Below are 14,698 nucleotides of genomic sequence, written 5' to 3' on the forward strand. Positions count from 1 at the left end.
CATCTCATCACGCTGGTGTTGCGGAAGCGGAGAAAACGCAAACCGACGGCCTCAAGAAAAAGAACCGTGCGGGCAATGAAGTAGCCGAGCGTCTCATTGTCAATGATCTTTTTAGCAACGGCATCCCCAACGGTCATAAGAACAGGGTCTGCATTGGCGTCCTGTAGTTCCCGTGGCCATGCCCAGAACTCCGTGCCCCTGACGCTCTCAAACTTTTCATGGCTCTTGTCGTTGGGGTTGACAAAGTGCTCAATCTCCGCCAGCGTAAACTCACGGACGCGGATAAGGTTTGCGCGTGGCGCAATTTCGTTTCGGAAGGCGGTGCCGATGCACGCCCCTGCAAACGGCATGCGCTGCGCATTGCCTGAATCGAGTAGTCTCTTAAAGTTCAGTATGATCCCCTGCGCAAGTTCAGGGCGCATGTACCCAACACGGTCTCCCTCCGGTCCAATACTCGTGGAGAACATGAGATTGAACGGAAACGGCTCGCTGAGTGCGTTGCCTTTGGGCGAATTGACCTGGTGGTGTTCAATCACCGCCTTCATCTCCGCCGGCGTCATCCCGGCCGCCCTGTTACGGAGCGTCTGCATCTCCTGCTTCGTTTCTATTGGCAGGGTGGCGTCCTTGAGCCGCGTCTCACTGTACTCCTCGAGCAGCTTGTCGGCGCGGATGCACTCGCCTGTGACGGTGTCCCGCACCATGACGTCGTTGAACCGCACCACATGGCCGGATGCCTTGAACACCTCCTCCGGCGTCAGGGACGTCGTGTCCACCTCACACATGTTCTCCTCCAGCACAAAGTGCTGCCGCCAGTACGACAGGAGGTTGGCCTTCATGGCGCAGAGCGGCGGGCCCAGGTCGTACAGCCCCGCCGACCCGCCGTACGGGTCAAAGGCCAGACCGAAAAAAAAGCGGCGGCGGCATGTGTCCTCAAACTCCGCCCGCACCAAATTCTCGAGCTTCGACGGGAGTGCCGTGCGCATGAGTCGACTGCGTGCAAGACACTTCGTGGTGGCTGACGCAACACGCACAAACAAAAAAAAAACAAAAAAAAGAAACTTTTTTATTAAATATCCTCCTCCGCTTCTCTGCCTCTTCTCTCCCTTAGCGTGGAATTATGTTTTAGGTCTACAGAAAAAACACCAACACCGACGACCAAAAAAATTTATTTATAAATAAATGAAATTGCTTTTGCTGTTGTTTTTTTTTTTTGTTGTTGTTGTTGTTGTTTCCCCTTCGAATCCTCCCAACAGCCATTTGTTGAGTAACGGGGGAAGGGGACGAAGAGAGAAGAAAGAAGGAAAAAAAAGAAAAGACATCCGCAAGGCGACAAGAGTGTGACATGCAACCTATAAAAAAAGAGTATGTTTATGCTGGTCTTTAGTACCATTGCAACAAAGGGGCGGTTGGCTCCACACAAAAAAAAATAGGCCACTCTTTGACAGGAAAAAAATCTCTGTTATTATCAAACTTATTTTTTTTTTTTTTTTCTCTCCCTCTCTCTTTCTCACACACACACACACACACACACCGCCTCTGTTGCTTCCATAGTTATGTTTGCGAGTGCATCCATGTCTGCCAGCACTCCAGTCACTGCGGAGACAATAACCAGACACCGTCGGTAAAAAAGGCAAGTAGCGGACCACGCGCGATCATAAGATGCTGCAGTGGATGCTGCACAAATTGCGGCGCGCTGTCCCCAGTAATACGCAGGGACTCACTCATGCGGCTGCAGCCCATAATTAACGCCGCCGGCTGATCTGCTGCACGCTGCACCCGAGCGAGCGAGAGAACACACTCCGTCCTGGGCTCCGCATCTCCCTGACGGTGCCGATAAATCCGTGTACACTCTCCCGAGGTGTCCGCCACAAGCCACGTCTCTTCATCATTAGACGTGCCTTCTATGCGGTCAATAAGTAATGGTGGCGACTGCAGCGTCGCAATCGGCATCCCGCTACGAACGTCCACAACAGCACCACTCGCCAGGCCCATCGTCAAACGTCGCTCGTAGGATCGTACACAAGTCACCACCTCATCCACGGCCACAAAAAGTTTCGTGCTGAACTCGGGCGCCTGGTAGAATGCCACACTTGTTCCATGTGAAACCACCAACATCGTGTGGCCACTACGCGCCGCACCAACAGCAATGGGAGGGAACGGCAAAAACGGTGGAGACGCCACGACGCCCTTTGCTTCAATGTAATGCACCACTTGCAACATCAACTTACCCGAGTGTGTGTCGCCGGTGGGCTGAAGCACCACCACCGAGGTGCAGCGGCCAATCGCAAAGAGAAACGTCCCGGCGAGAGAAGTGGCGTTGGAGCTCCACCGAATCTCCACAAGTTCGATTTCACGCTTCAGCAGAGTCGCACCACACACCTCCGCAGCCACGTGGACGCAACGACCACTCCTGCGGCCAGCGCCATCAGCACCACCGTTGCCGCAGCCACGCGTTACAGCCGCTGAGGTCTCAGCAACTACATCGCGGGGAAGAACTGTCGAGACCAAGTACTTCCCACGGATAAACGTGCAGAGACCCAACTTGTTGTTGTCCGTTCGATGTAAGGGAACAGGGAGCCAATCCATCGACACTGCCACGTTTAGTCCCACATGCACAACGTACCTGCGTACTGGAGGCGCAACATCGCTGAGACTGAGGAAAGAAGAGGCAGTGGCGCTTGCTTTAGGAGGGCAATGCCATATGTCAAGCCGCGTGCAGCAATCCTCCTCACACATCACTGAAAACCACAGACCCACTTCAGGCATCGTTGGAACTATGCGCACACAGAGGACACTGCTGCAGGACGTGAAGCCTACAAACCCACGGGTGGTTCGGCAACTCCTGTTCGGGGCAACGGAAAACTCTTGAATGCTATCGTGGTCGAATACGCATAGCGGCTGGTAGACCATGGATGCTGGGCGTTCGGCGGTCCTTTTGGTGCGGGGCTCAATTTGGAGAAAAAACTTCGCCACTGGACTGTTTACCACGCGTTCCCACTTCATCCGCCGTGCGGAGTCTTTATTACTCCCTGCTGGATTCTGCGGTTGCTCGCTATGCGTTGCACCATTCTCCCCTTTCACCTCGGCAACACCTGCAGGTGGCGGTGCTTTCAATTTCGGCTCCTCCCGCGGCGGCAATGGCGAGGCTTGTGCTGCTGTCGCTTGTGGTGCTGCTGTTTCCGGCGTCGTCGTTGCCGCCGCATCGGAAGCGGAAGCGGAAGCGACAGCAGCAGCACCGGCGGCCATCGTCACAGCTGCCACGCCTCCGCCAACGCCTCGCCTCGACCTCTTCGCCGTCGACCAGTCCTCGTTACCATCCCTCTTTTCGTTTTTTTTACTCCCGTCACCTTCGCGGCGTCGTCCACGCGGCCGCTTCCTTGGACGACCAAGGCCGCGGCGGGCGACAACGTCAACAGACCTCTTGAAGCGCCTCGCCAGCAGCCCGGGGTCGTGCTCCACGTCAATCTCGTCCTTGTCCAACTCGTAGCCTTTGGGCAGCGGAGCGGGGCCAACAAAACACAACGGGTGATTCGCAAAGCAAAGACGCCGTCTTCGATCCGTGCACTGCACGTACCCGCCTGCACTTTGCTCGGCAGCCACACGGCAAATGTTGCACACATCCACGCCGCCTTCGTACTCGCTGTGGAACACGGCGAACGTGATTACACGATCACAGCCGTCGCACTGTACGCACTTCACACCCGGACCCAGCTGCGGCCTTTTTCCCGTGTAGTTCCGATTGAGCGAATCATACCTTTCAAAGAGGCTGTGATCTATCATCGCCCTGCCGGCTTATATTTACCCTCCTTCTTTTTTTTTTTTTACTTTTTTAAAGGGGAAGACTATGCGTGCATGCGTGTCAAAAAAAAAAAAAGGAGGAGGCATGGACCTGGACAACAACAACAAAAAAAAAAAAAAAAAAGAAGCCCCGCCCCTCGCATATGGCACACAAATATACATATAAATATGTATATGTATATATAAACGCACATGTATACGCATCGTGCAAGCAAGAAGAAAAGAGTAATTCATAAGTATGCAAATAAGTCTTTAAATGTAAAGACCCACAATGGCTAAAAAAAAATGTCGGAAATATCACGTCTGGCTCGTTATTGGCAAGGTGAAGCAATTCACTTGTGTCGTTCCAGTAAACGCATCACCTCTACCAGTGTCTCTGCATCTTCGCTGTTGAGTTGCTGGTGTTCTTCCGACTGCCGCAGACGCAGCTGCTCCCGCTTCTTCTCCATCTTTGCATGCACTTGCATTTCCAGCTGCAACTTCTTGACACCTTCGCGGAGAAACTCTGCCTTTGCCTGTTCCTCCTCCAGCGTTTCCTGCAACCTCCTCTGCTCCTCCACCCGCAGCAAATGTTCTTCTGTGGCCGCCGCTCTGCGTTTCCGAAGCGCGGCAAGCTCATCCCGTAGTTGTTCCCGCTGCATGATGCAGCCTTGCAGTTCCCTCTCAATCCGGCTCCTGATCCCAACGCCTGTGGAGTCCGTCGCCGTCGAGTGGCGCCGCAACACCTCCAGTCGTTGTTTGATGGTGGCCTTGTAATCCCGCACCCATTCCAACTGCTCTCGAACCGTCCCGAGCATCCGCTGCTGCTGCTCCAGAACCTCGCTCAGGACCTGCAGGTCTTCAGAGAGGGCACCGCGAAAAAATTCATGCGTTTCTGTGCTCCTCTCGGCGTCTAAAGAGGCCTCGGCGGATGCCTGACATACCGCCGGGCAAGCACCCCTCAAAAGCGTCATGTTGCCTGCGCACCGCAGCACGATGCCCGAGGGCGTTGACTCCACGGGAACGTCAAACTCAAACTGCTCGCTGCTCACGCCGTCCTCTGACAGTGATGCCGGTGCTGTTATTCCCCTGACGACAGAAGCGGGCACAACGATGCGAAAGTGACCGAGCCGCTCCCCGGAATCGCTGAAGAGTTTGCCGAAAACACCGTCTTGCGTCAGTGTTCCGGGAGTAACTCTGCATTGCAGCAATGGCGGCAGCGGCGCCCACTCGAAGACTTCCGTCGCCACCCGCTCCGACGTCACGGACACCGCGCCGCCACTGCCTTCGTAACCGCACGAAAGCTCCACGTACACGGAGGCTCCCGGTGGTGAATGTGGCGCAATGGCCATGCGTGGGATGTGAATGTCGAACGAGTGTAATTTCTCTAACGTCGCATGAAACGATATCTCACCTCTGACAAAATAGCCGTCCCTCAGCTGCAGCGCCACGATCGAGTCCTTTGATGATGAAGCCTCCAGCAACTGAGATAACTCCACGGCGCACATGCCCACAAACTCCTCCCCGTTATTGCCGTAGCACTCCAGCACTATCGGGGGCTCCGCAGTGTTCCCTCCTCCAGTGCATTCAAAGGTATGGCAGAAAGACCACGACGGGGTTGAGTTTCCGAGGCTCGCACTGCACACAAAGTTGGAGTGAGGGAGCCTGCCGTGGAGGACGTAAGGCGGTGGATAAAGTGACGAATCGATGTTGCACGCTTCAAACTTTGATACATGCGCCAGAAAACATTCTGGGTCCAGTGTCGTCATGGCAACTCTAACCTCTCACTGACTCACTCACTCCTATTTTTATCAAAAAAAAAAAAAAAAAGAAGGATGAATGGCACTCTAACTAACAGCCAGTGACTCGCACGGACCTTCTCTCTCTCTCCTTCTCAACTCACATCCATGTTCCTCTCAACTACTTTTTAATCGACCCTTCCCCTTCCCCTTACCCTTACCCTTCCCCCTGACCCCATATTTTTTTGCTTTGCCTTGTTTCTTCCTTCCTTCTTTTTCATTGAGGGACATACTTTTCGCCAACTTTGCTCTTAAGACTCCTCCCACCCACCCACCTTCTTACTTTCTTTCCTTTTGATTTTCCCCCTTTCGTTCCCTCGTTTCGTGTGCACAGCGAGCCTAAATGTAGGATTTCCAACCGTGTTCGATCTCCCGCAGGCAAACCGGACATGTGATTCGACCCGCAAAACAATCATCGCAAAGAACCCGGTGGCCGCACGGCCCAATGATGACCAGCGGCGCGTTCTCCCTCCGGCACTCGATGCAGAAGTTCGGTGTGATCCCGTGACTACTCGCACTGCGTTTGGCGGGGACCGCCGCCGGTGGATGATTACCGCCGCCCTCCGCCCTCCTCCCCGACGTAGCCGCGTTTTTACTGCGAGTGTCTGCGTCGGTCGCAGGTCCACTGTGACCCACCTGCGCCGCCCTGGATTGGATGGCACACACCTCGCGATGTCCGTCGTACAGCTCAGGCGCCACAATGGCCCTGCAATGTGGGCACTTGAACTGCAGAAGGGCAGTGGTGTTGACAACGCAGTACCCGAACCGTTCCTCCCGGCACACCGGGCATCTATCCACCAACTTCCCGCATGAGCTGCAGCAGGCCACGTGTCCACACGGAAGGAAAGCATACATCCGCTTCTCCGCAAAGCACACCACACACAACTCTTCAGGTTCATCGTTAGGGAGCCCTTCCCCCGTGCAGCCTAAACATGAACGTGCCTGCTCCGTCTCTACTCCACGGGAGGCTCGGCACATCGAACGATGTTTTTCCAAGCCCACCGGGTCAAAGCAAATTCCACAAATCTCACAGGCTATTTTTCCACCCGGTTTAAGCGGCGACAACGGCGTTTTACGCAAACGCGATGGGTGAGAAGAAAAAGAAGCGGCACGAGGCGAACGCCTTCGCTCGTGTCGTGGTGAATTAGCATCAAGACATCGGATTTGCCTACAAACTCCTGCCAGCGCGTTACCCATTCATGAAATCAATGTGTGTGTGTGTGTGTGCGGGACACCGCCCTAATGATGCCGAGTTGCGCTGGCACGTTTGGCAGCCCTCTTTTGTCTGGCTTTTCTCTTTTCTTCTTCGTTTTTTTTTTTTTTTTTTCTCCGGCAACCGCGATAAAGAGAAAAAAAAGACACTTCGCAAAAGACCAAAGAAGCAGGAAAAGAAGAAGAAAAAAAAAAGCAAAAAAAATAAAAAAGAGCCCCAAAACCTCCCACTTTGCTTCCAAGCGGTTGGGTGCGCTGCCGTCACGGTCCGGCGGGGGACAGCAACGCACCGGGGGGGTTATTAATTGGCGAAGGCAAGCCATAAATAAATATAAAAAAAAGAAAGGGATTCCGCCCCCGCTGGTCCGAGAGAAAAGGGCTGAAGAGCAAAACTACATATTCACATGGAAATAGATGCGCACCGTTCTCTGATCTCCGTCGTCTCCTTCTGCAGCTCCGAGAGAATGCGGCGAAGCTCCTCTGACCGACGTTTTGCGGCGAGCACCTTTGCCCGCATGCCCTCTTCCGCCGCAAAGCACACAGCCCTGTTTTTCCGGCGCATGCCCTCCAAGTACGCGCGCAGAAGTCCGATGTCCGTCTCCGCCGCATTCTTGCGCGCCGTAGTCGCCCGGTTGCTGATGCACGTCGTTGCCTCCGTCTCACGCAGCAAGAAGTCCTGCTCACAGAGCAGCAGCTCGTGCTCAAGTCGCACCTCCAGCTCAGCCTCCGTCACATTATCCGCCGCCATCCGCAGCCCTACACACAGACACACACACACACACGCACTTCTACCACTGCCGCACACGTGGAGGGGAGGAAAAAAGAAGAAAAAGACATGAAGTGAAGGAGAAAAGACATGTATGTTCGCCCTCCCCCGCTGCACATGTGCGTTGGGCCGTAGAAGGGAGCGTGTGTGTGGGTGTTGGCACCAAGATGCAGCGCGTCACAGTGCCCTACGCACACACACACACACGCATGCCAAATAACAAAGAAAAGAAAAAAAACATTGTTAGGTGACGACACGCAAATCAAAAAATTGCCAATCCGCGAAACGACACCAAAAAAATAAATAAATAAAAATAAAAATAAAAAGTGATGGGCAGGAGAAGTAAAAAAAAAAAGACGGTTACCGGGAAGAAGAGCACAGACGTAATGACGGCACGGAAAAGATCCACCAGAAAACCAGAAGGATAACAATCAAAAAAAAGAAGAGAAAAAAAAAAAGGGAATAAAATAGAGAGAAAGAAGCGCAAAAAAAGAAAAAGTATGTGTTTACCCACAAGATAGCGAGCAGCCAGCAATCGACACGATGCGTCCTACCCCCCGCGGTATTTCATCGCGACTCGCATCCGGAACTCCTCAGGCGAACCACGTGAGATATGCAACACCTCCCACGATTCTCCCTTTTTCGTCGCTGTGTCGATTTGCTTTTCTCTTGTGCCTTATTTCCCTTACTTTATTTTTTTCTTCTTTTCCTCCCTGTGCGGCCCACCACCACCACCCGGCCACCAATCACCGGCTTGTACGGGGCCGCCAACCCCTCCAACATCATCATCATCCCTTGTAGTACCGCTGCGGAACGAAGCGCGGCAACGTGACCTCGCCCGGCAGCCGCTTCCCCCGCACTTCCAACTCCACCGTTTCCCCCGCCCGGGCCTTCGCGCGATCGATGTACCCCATCGCAATGTTGCGCGAGAGCGTTGGCGACGGCACGCCGCTCGTCACCTCCCCGACCACGACATCACCGACGAGGATCGGCATCCCTGTACGCGCCACTGGTCCCCTCGCGACAGAAAGGATTCCCATACGCAAGCGCGGCACAAGCTCCTTCGCGCGCTGCACAAATGTCTGAAGGCGCTCGTGGCCAATGAAGCCTCCCTCCGCCATGCGGCGCTTTGGGATGCACCACATGAGTCGTGCAGCAACCGGGTTAACTTCCTCCGAGAGTTCGTGCGAGTAAAGACAAAGCCCTGCCTCCGTTCTCAGGCTGTCTCTCGCCCCAAGGCCGGCAAGTTGTACGTCAGGGTTCTGTAGAAGAAGTTCAACAAACTGCACGGCATCTTGAATGGGCACAATGATGTCAAAGCCGTCCTCCCCCGAGTAACTGCAGCGTGTCAGCGTAATATCTATCCCCTTCACGCAGACGCTGCGACGTCCCCACATGAACTTCACCCTGTCAAGTTCCTCCACAAAGGGAGCCATGACAGATGCCGCCTTGGGCCCCTGCAGTGACACCATGGCGCGGTCGAGTTCAACAAGTGTGGCGTCACCCTTGAACTCCGCGAGTCTATCCTTCAGGTGCGTTATTATCTTCCCTTTGCACCCCGCATTGATAACAGCAAGGAGGTGATCGGAATACTTGGAAACGATACAGTCGTCCTTCACACCGCCCGACTCATTCATGAACAGCGTCAGAGCGGACTGTCCATCCTGCAGCTCCGTCACACCGCTCGGTGTTACCCACTCGAAAAACTTGTGGCGATCCGCACCCCGCACCTCAAAGAACCCAACGTGCGATACGTCGAAGAGACCGGCGGCCTGGCGTGTGTGCAGGTGCTCCTGCACGACTCCAGGCGGGTAGTGAATGGGCATGTCGTAGCCAGCAAAGGAACCCATGCGAGCCTTGCGGCTCAGGTGAAGACTGTGCAGAACGGTACGACGAAGCGGAACAGACATCGGTTTAAGAAGCAAAAAGGGCTACGGAAGCAAAAACAAAAACAAAAAACAAAAGAAATGTTAATAATAATAAAACCTCACAGGCTGCAAAACCGCAATGAGACAATATCACCACCGCTTATTACGGTCAGTGGGTGTTTAAAACGCATACTAAAAGAATAGGTAGGAGCTCTAGTCACTTCAACCCGCGTTGCTTTCAAAATAATACACAGCGACGGCGTCTCAGTGCTATATTCTATTCGAGAAGCCGTATTTGCTCAGGATTTCCATCTTGCGCCGCTCCAACTCCTCAGGGGAAAGCAATGATGAGGCCGTGCTCGCCCCCGCTGCGGCTGTCACTAAAGCCCTTCCGGTTGGAGCTGCTGCCGTGTCTTTGATCTGCTCCGCCGCACACATGTCCTTGAGAATACCATTGACGTTATTCAACTCTGAAAGGGGCGCAGGCGTCCTAGCACGTGTATCATTATTATCATTAGTCGTCGCAACGGCCAAAAATGGAGGGCCCTGATGCAACGAGGGCGGCGAAACTCCCATCATAGTCATCAATTCCCCAACCCGTTTGATGTAACGACGACATGCGTCCATTTCAACCGTCATGGCGTCCCGCAATGCATCAGCCTCCGCCGTTGCCTTCGACAATTCCATCCTTTCTTCCCGCCGTGCCGCCTCCACCGCCGCAAGTGACGTCTGCAGGGATTTCACCTCCAGCTCCCGCCGCGCGAGGTCGTGTCGCAGTATCGCCACCTCTTTGCTCAGCTCGCCAAGGGCAGCCTCCATCGAGTCACGTGTGCGCTGCGAGTCTGCCACGTCCGTCAGCAAACGCTGCAGTGCCGCCTGCACGCCCGTCAGTGCCAAACCACTCTCGTCACCAGAACCAAAGCCACCACTAACGTGGACGTGGGTTTGCTTCAGCAATGAGCCCACCATTTCGCGCACCTGCTCGTGCAGCATATTCGCCACGGACTCCCGCCGCGAACAGCGTTCCTCTACAAGGCGTAATTTTGTGGTGAGTGCCGCCTCGTTCGCTTCCAACCGCCGCCGCTGTTCCTCCAGCCTCGCCCCAAACGTGCGTTCCTGTTCGTGTGCCTCCAACTCCCGACTCTGCTGCAGGCAAAGCAACTGCTCGTGTAGGCCCTGCTGTTTCTCCTTGTAGGCCATCAAGGCATTCGCCGCGGTCTGAACACGTGCTTGAAGAATCTGAATGGCAAGAACGAGACGCTGCAGCTCCTGTCGTACGGGAGAAGCGGCTGGTGTATGGGTCTCCGCCACCGCGTTGGCCCGCGCGCAAATAGCGTCACACGTCTCCGCGTCAATCATGCACGACGGAGCCTCCAACCCATCTGTCAGAGGCACAGCGTACCAGTCCTGGTGCTGTTGCCGTGGAAACTGTTTCGCCTTCTTGGATCCCTCCAGTTGCATGCGGAAGCGCTGCCCTTCACCCGATATCCCACCGCTTGTGCCGTGACATTCTTCCTCTCCATCCTCCTCCTCCTCCTCCTTTTTCCTCGGCTCGTTTCTCTGATCCTCACTGGGGGGCACCCTCACTTGCGACAGCAACGTCTTCAGACGCAGAATCACGGCATCCCGCACCCCCTGCGGCTGCGTTCCCAGCAATGCATTCATAGTCTTCAGAAAATCGTCCTCACCCGACACACCGGGAGGCGCCGTGGCGCATACGCTAGAAATCTTCTCCGCAAATCCCTCGTAACGGGCACGCTGCAGATTGATGGCATTGTGGAGGTGCTGGATCGTGTCTCTTGCCTCTGCCAGCTCACGCTCATAGGTTTGCACCTTGCCCTCAAGAGCCCTAATGGCAATGAAAGATGGAGAAGAAGACGGGGCAGACGCCACCGTCTCATTCTCCTTTATTTCGCTAAGAAAAATGTCGTACTCTTCCCTCATATCGAGCAGGCACTGACGTACCTCGTGATCCCGCTCCAGGCGCAGCATCGTCATCCGTACCTCAAACTGCTCCGTCATACGGGCCACCTCGCTCGTCAAAAGCGTACGCTGTTGCGCCAACATCAGCTGTGATGTGGCCCGCACATGGTCAAGCTCCTCCTGCAGCCGCGCGTTCGATACCTGCAGGCTTTGCGTTTTTGCCACGCCACCCCCGCTGCGGCCCCTCCTCACGGGTTCTTCCGCGTCACTGCTTGTCTTAGCCGAAGAAGTTGTCAACGCCGCATGCAGCGGGTAGGAGGAAGAATTGGCGGAGGCAAAAGGAGGTAAAGATGATGGTGACGACGATGACGGCGGTGGCGGGACTGGAGCGGACCCACCTGAGCGTTTTTCGTTTTCCTCCTCCTCCTCCAATTGCGTCCCTTCTTCGCATGCTGCGGGCAACTTCCCAACGCATAGAAGACTCTGTGGCGACTGCAAAAACTCCGCAATTCCGGCGTCGACGGGGTTCGCAAAGTCCACACAAAACTCCGAGTCCTGCGAAAGCCGCGTAAGAAAATAAAACAGCACCAACATGTTGAAGCAGTGACGTGCGTGGCCGGCGGCTACCGCCTGACGGTCACACAAATGCAGCGGCAATCCATTTCGCTCCATGACGCGCCGCAACGCGTCCCAATTCCGCTCCACGTCAATCGGCCCACGCCGCAGAAGACGGGGATCAACAGTGGCGGGAAAAAGACGACTCGCCAGAGCCAACAGCACGACCCCATCACGCAGGTCAGCGTACTTGTTGCAAGGTCGAATACCGCTCGCCTCTGCCGCCCAGAGAAGGAGCTCTTTCTTTCCAAGCGGCGCCATTGCCAACAGGGGCCTTCTGCCCTCCTAAACATCACATGTGGACATGTGGTATCGCATGCACAAACACACACGCATATGCGCGTACGTACACGCGTGTGGGCAAAAAGGGCGGGAGAAAGATGGCACACAAAAAATGCGAGCGCATGACGCACGCACAAAACAAAAAAAGCTGCAGAAATGTCCCCCATAAACGCCAATTCACGCAAAAAAAAAAAAAAAAAAACTAAAGGGCGAATGTAAACAAATCCGAGCGAGCGGAAAAAAAAAAGGAAGGAGGGAGTCTTACAAACGACAGAAAAGAAGAGGGGGTAAAAAAAAAAAAAAAAAAAAAAAGATATGTACCACGAGGAGTTGTTTCCCTCTCCCCGCTTCTGCCGGCAAAATTACTGGGCAACGAGAGGCTCGTAGTGTGGGGCAAACCGACGCACAATTTGGAGAATCTTATGCATTGCCGCGCCATACCCCTGCACTGCAGTCTCCTCTGCGTCGGCCTCCTTCTTGAGGCGGCCATTCTCCCAGAGCTGCAGCTTGTTGTTTCCTCGCTCTGCAAAGTGGTACAGGCCGCAGCCGTGCTTCACGTCATTCTTGTAGGAGCCAATAAAGTATTCTGTTTCCTGCTTGTTGAAAAAATACACGCCTATGCCGTTCATTTTTCCATCGCGCCAGTGGCCAACATATTTTTTGCCACTTTGTCCAATCACGTAGACCCCCCAACCGCTGTGTTTGTTGTGCTCAAACTGTCCGTCGTAGCTGTCGCCCTCGGGGTGCACCCAGTGACCGACACCATGTTTCTTTGTGCCGTAGTACTGTCCAGTGTACGTCGCGCCGGAGGGGAACTGAAAACTTCGCACCTCCGACGGTGGCGGCTGCACGCCAAGCTCCTTCGGCGCCACACTGCGCACCGCGGCCGTAAGTTCCTCTACCTGCACCTCAGCGTCCACCCGCTGCAGAGGCGTTGCCTCCTCCTCTCGCTGCAGAACGCCCTGATCCCACTCCTGAGATGTGACAAAGCCGTTTTCATAGCAGTATAGGCCATTGCCGTGCTTTTTTTCATGCGCGTACTCGCCAAAGTAGAAAGTACTATGATCGGAGGTAAAGTAGTACACACCCTCACCATGCATCTCACCCTCCTTCCAATGACCTATGTAGCACTTGCAGGAATCGTCAAAGCGGTAAATACCAAGACCCTCCTGCTTGTTATTGACATATTCACCCTCGTACGTCTCACCGTGTGGATGGTGCCAATGACCGCGGCCGTGACGCTTTGTTCCATTAAACGCGCCCTCATATACAGCACCCGACTTGTACGTATGTATGCTTGGCTGCTGCATCTCCTGATCGCCTGGTCCTTCCTCCGCCATCTGTACCCGCGTCCGTTGGTATCTTTTCTATATATATATAAACAAATGTAAAGGTAGAGAAATGTGTGTGTGTGTGTGTGTACACTATCGGTTGAATGTGTGTGGGCCAAAAATCTCTTTGGATCTCGCACACACGCACTCACAAGATAAGCCTCTTCTGTCGTACCTATTTTCCCTGCTTGCCTGCTTTCGCACCGGGCACACCACACATGACAAGCCGTGTAAAAAAAAACAGACACAAAAGAGACAAAAAGAAAAAAAGAAAAAAAAAAACGCACGCGTTGAGAGAAGAAATGGCGGCTTCAGGCCCCCTTCCCCTCAGAAATGAGAGGGAAAAGAAGAGGACCCGAAGCGCGGCATTCATGTGTTTTTTTGTGTGCCGTTTTTACGGGCAGAAGAAAAAAAAAGAAGAAAAAAAAAGAGAGAAAAAGAGAGAGTCAGATCAGCACCAAATAACAACACCTATTCTTTAAAACAAGAAAAAAAGGGTTTTTTTCTTTTTTTTTCTTTTCATTTAAAAATAAATTTAAAAAAGAGTGTGTAAAAAACAAAAAAAAAAAAAAAAGAAAACTAATTGGAGAGTCCTCCCGGTCCGTGAATACACGTTGCATCCCCCCCACAAACACACACACACACACGGGGTCTACTGAGCGATTTCGCTCGCCTCCTTCACGTCGTAGGGGCCGGACACGACGAAGCAGTGAGACTGCATGGAGGCCTGCACCTTTGGCTTGTCGAAGTAGTAGACGGAGCCGTCCTGGCGGTAGAATATTGCCTCGTCAATCTCATTGAACGGGGTGACTCCGAGGCGCTTCAGCACCGACTGCACCTTCTTCTCGTCGCCTGTGTTGCGGTGTGCCGCCTTGACGGTGCGGCGGATGGAGCCACGGCCACCTGTGCGAACAAATTCCGCGCGCTTGCGGAGTGTTTCTTGCGTGATGTTGGGCATGAACTCGGGGTAAAACCAGCTCGCTTGTGCACAGACGATAACGATAAAGAAGATAATAAAGTGTGAAAAAGAAAAAACGTTGAAAAGCATCTGCCCACAGAATAAAGAAGCAAAGCACAGACACAATGCAAGGAGAGAGAAAGCGAGCGAGCGAGGGAGGGAGGGGT

At 53.9% G+C, this 14,698-nt stretch overlaps 9 protein-coding genes across 9 annotated transcripts, besides 16 other annotated features; all 9 read right to left on the reverse strand.

Moving 5' to 3' along the window:
* On the reverse strand, positions 1 to 983 carry Tc00.1047053504017.79 (glycyl-tRNA synthetase, putative; the record flags this gene model as incomplete). The annotated part of the gene is made up of 1 exon (XM_802962.1): positions 1 to 983. A coding segment is annotated over one exon (983 nt), but the record flags the coding sequence as incomplete, so codon positions are not given.
* Positions 1 to 14,698: a sequence feature (heterozygous, Esmeraldo-like haplotype).
* Positions 1,158 to 1,181: a sequence feature (AT_rich).
* Positions 1,192 to 1,230: a microsatellite.
* Positions 1,509 to 1,531: a microsatellite.
* On the reverse strand, positions 1,591 to 3,780 carry Tc00.1047053504017.70 (uncharacterized protein; the record flags this gene model as incomplete). The annotated part of the gene is made up of 1 exon (XM_802961.1): positions 1,591 to 3,780. The coding sequence occupies one exon, from the start codon at positions 3,778 to 3,780 to the stop codon at positions 1,591 to 1,593; it is 2,190 nt and encodes a 729-aa protein (XP_808054.1).
* Positions 3,953 to 4,002: a microsatellite.
* Positions 4,131 to 5,546, reverse strand: Tc00.1047053504017.60 (hypothetical protein, conserved; the record flags this gene model as incomplete). The annotated part of the gene is made up of 1 exon (XM_802960.1): positions 4,131 to 5,546. One exon carries the CDS (start codon positions 5,544 to 5,546, stop codon positions 4,131 to 4,133), a length of 1,416 nt encoding a protein of 471 aa, XP_808053.1.
* On the reverse strand, positions 5,916 to 6,773 carry Tc00.1047053504017.54 (hypothetical protein, conserved; the record flags this gene model as incomplete). Its single annotated transcript, XM_802963.1, has 1 exon — positions 5,916 to 6,773. The coding sequence occupies one exon, from the start codon at positions 6,771 to 6,773 to the stop codon at positions 5,916 to 5,918; it is 858 nt and encodes a 285-aa protein (XP_808056.1).
* Positions 6,867 to 6,903: a sequence feature (A-rich).
* Positions 6,963 to 7,000: a sequence feature (T-rich).
* Positions 7,189 to 7,536, reverse strand: Tc00.1047053504017.50 (hypothetical protein, conserved; the record flags this gene model as incomplete). Its single annotated transcript, XM_802959.1, has 1 exon — positions 7,189 to 7,536. The coding sequence occupies one exon, from the start codon at positions 7,534 to 7,536 to the stop codon at positions 7,189 to 7,191; it is 348 nt and encodes a 115-aa protein (XP_808052.1).
* Positions 7,547 to 7,574: a microsatellite.
* Positions 7,850 to 7,880: a microsatellite.
* Positions 7,988 to 8,052: a sequence feature (T-rich).
* Tc00.1047053504017.40 (glycine cleavage T-protein, putative) lies at positions 8,343 to 9,464 on the reverse strand (the record flags this gene model as incomplete). Its single annotated transcript, XM_802958.1, has 1 exon — positions 8,343 to 9,464. One exon carries the CDS (start codon positions 9,462 to 9,464, stop codon positions 8,343 to 8,345), a length of 1,122 nt encoding a protein of 373 aa, XP_808051.1.
* Positions 9,693 to 12,221, reverse strand: Tc00.1047053504017.30 (hypothetical protein, conserved; the record flags this gene model as incomplete). The annotated part of the gene is made up of 1 exon (XM_802957.1): positions 9,693 to 12,221. The coding sequence occupies one exon, from the start codon at positions 12,219 to 12,221 to the stop codon at positions 9,693 to 9,695; it is 2,529 nt and encodes an 842-aa protein (XP_808050.1).
* Positions 10,933 to 10,963: a microsatellite.
* Positions 12,532 to 12,554: a microsatellite.
* On the reverse strand, positions 12,605 to 13,582 carry Tc00.1047053504017.20 (hypothetical protein, conserved; the record flags this gene model as incomplete). The annotated part of the gene is made up of 1 exon (XM_802956.1): positions 12,605 to 13,582. The coding sequence occupies one exon, from the start codon at positions 13,580 to 13,582 to the stop codon at positions 12,605 to 12,607; it is 978 nt and encodes a 325-aa protein (XP_808049.1).
* Positions 13,806 to 13,855: a sequence feature (T-rich).
* Positions 13,978 to 14,012: a sequence feature (T-rich).
* Positions 14,072 to 14,116: a sequence feature (AT_rich).
* Positions 14,125 to 14,152: a microsatellite.
* Positions 14,226 to 14,621, reverse strand: Tc00.1047053504017.10 (basic transcription factor 3a, putative; the record flags this gene model as incomplete). Its single annotated transcript, XM_802955.1, has 1 exon — positions 14,226 to 14,621. The coding sequence occupies one exon, from the start codon at positions 14,619 to 14,621 to the stop codon at positions 14,226 to 14,228; it is 396 nt and encodes a 131-aa protein (XP_808048.1).

This window comes from Trypanosoma cruzi, genomic scaffold (assembly GCF_000209065.1).
Source record: "Trypanosoma cruzi strain CL Brener 1047053517145 genomic scaffold, whole genome shotgun sequence".
Taxonomy (NCBI): Eukaryota; Euglenozoa; class Kinetoplastea; order Trypanosomatida; family Trypanosomatidae; genus Trypanosoma; species Trypanosoma cruzi.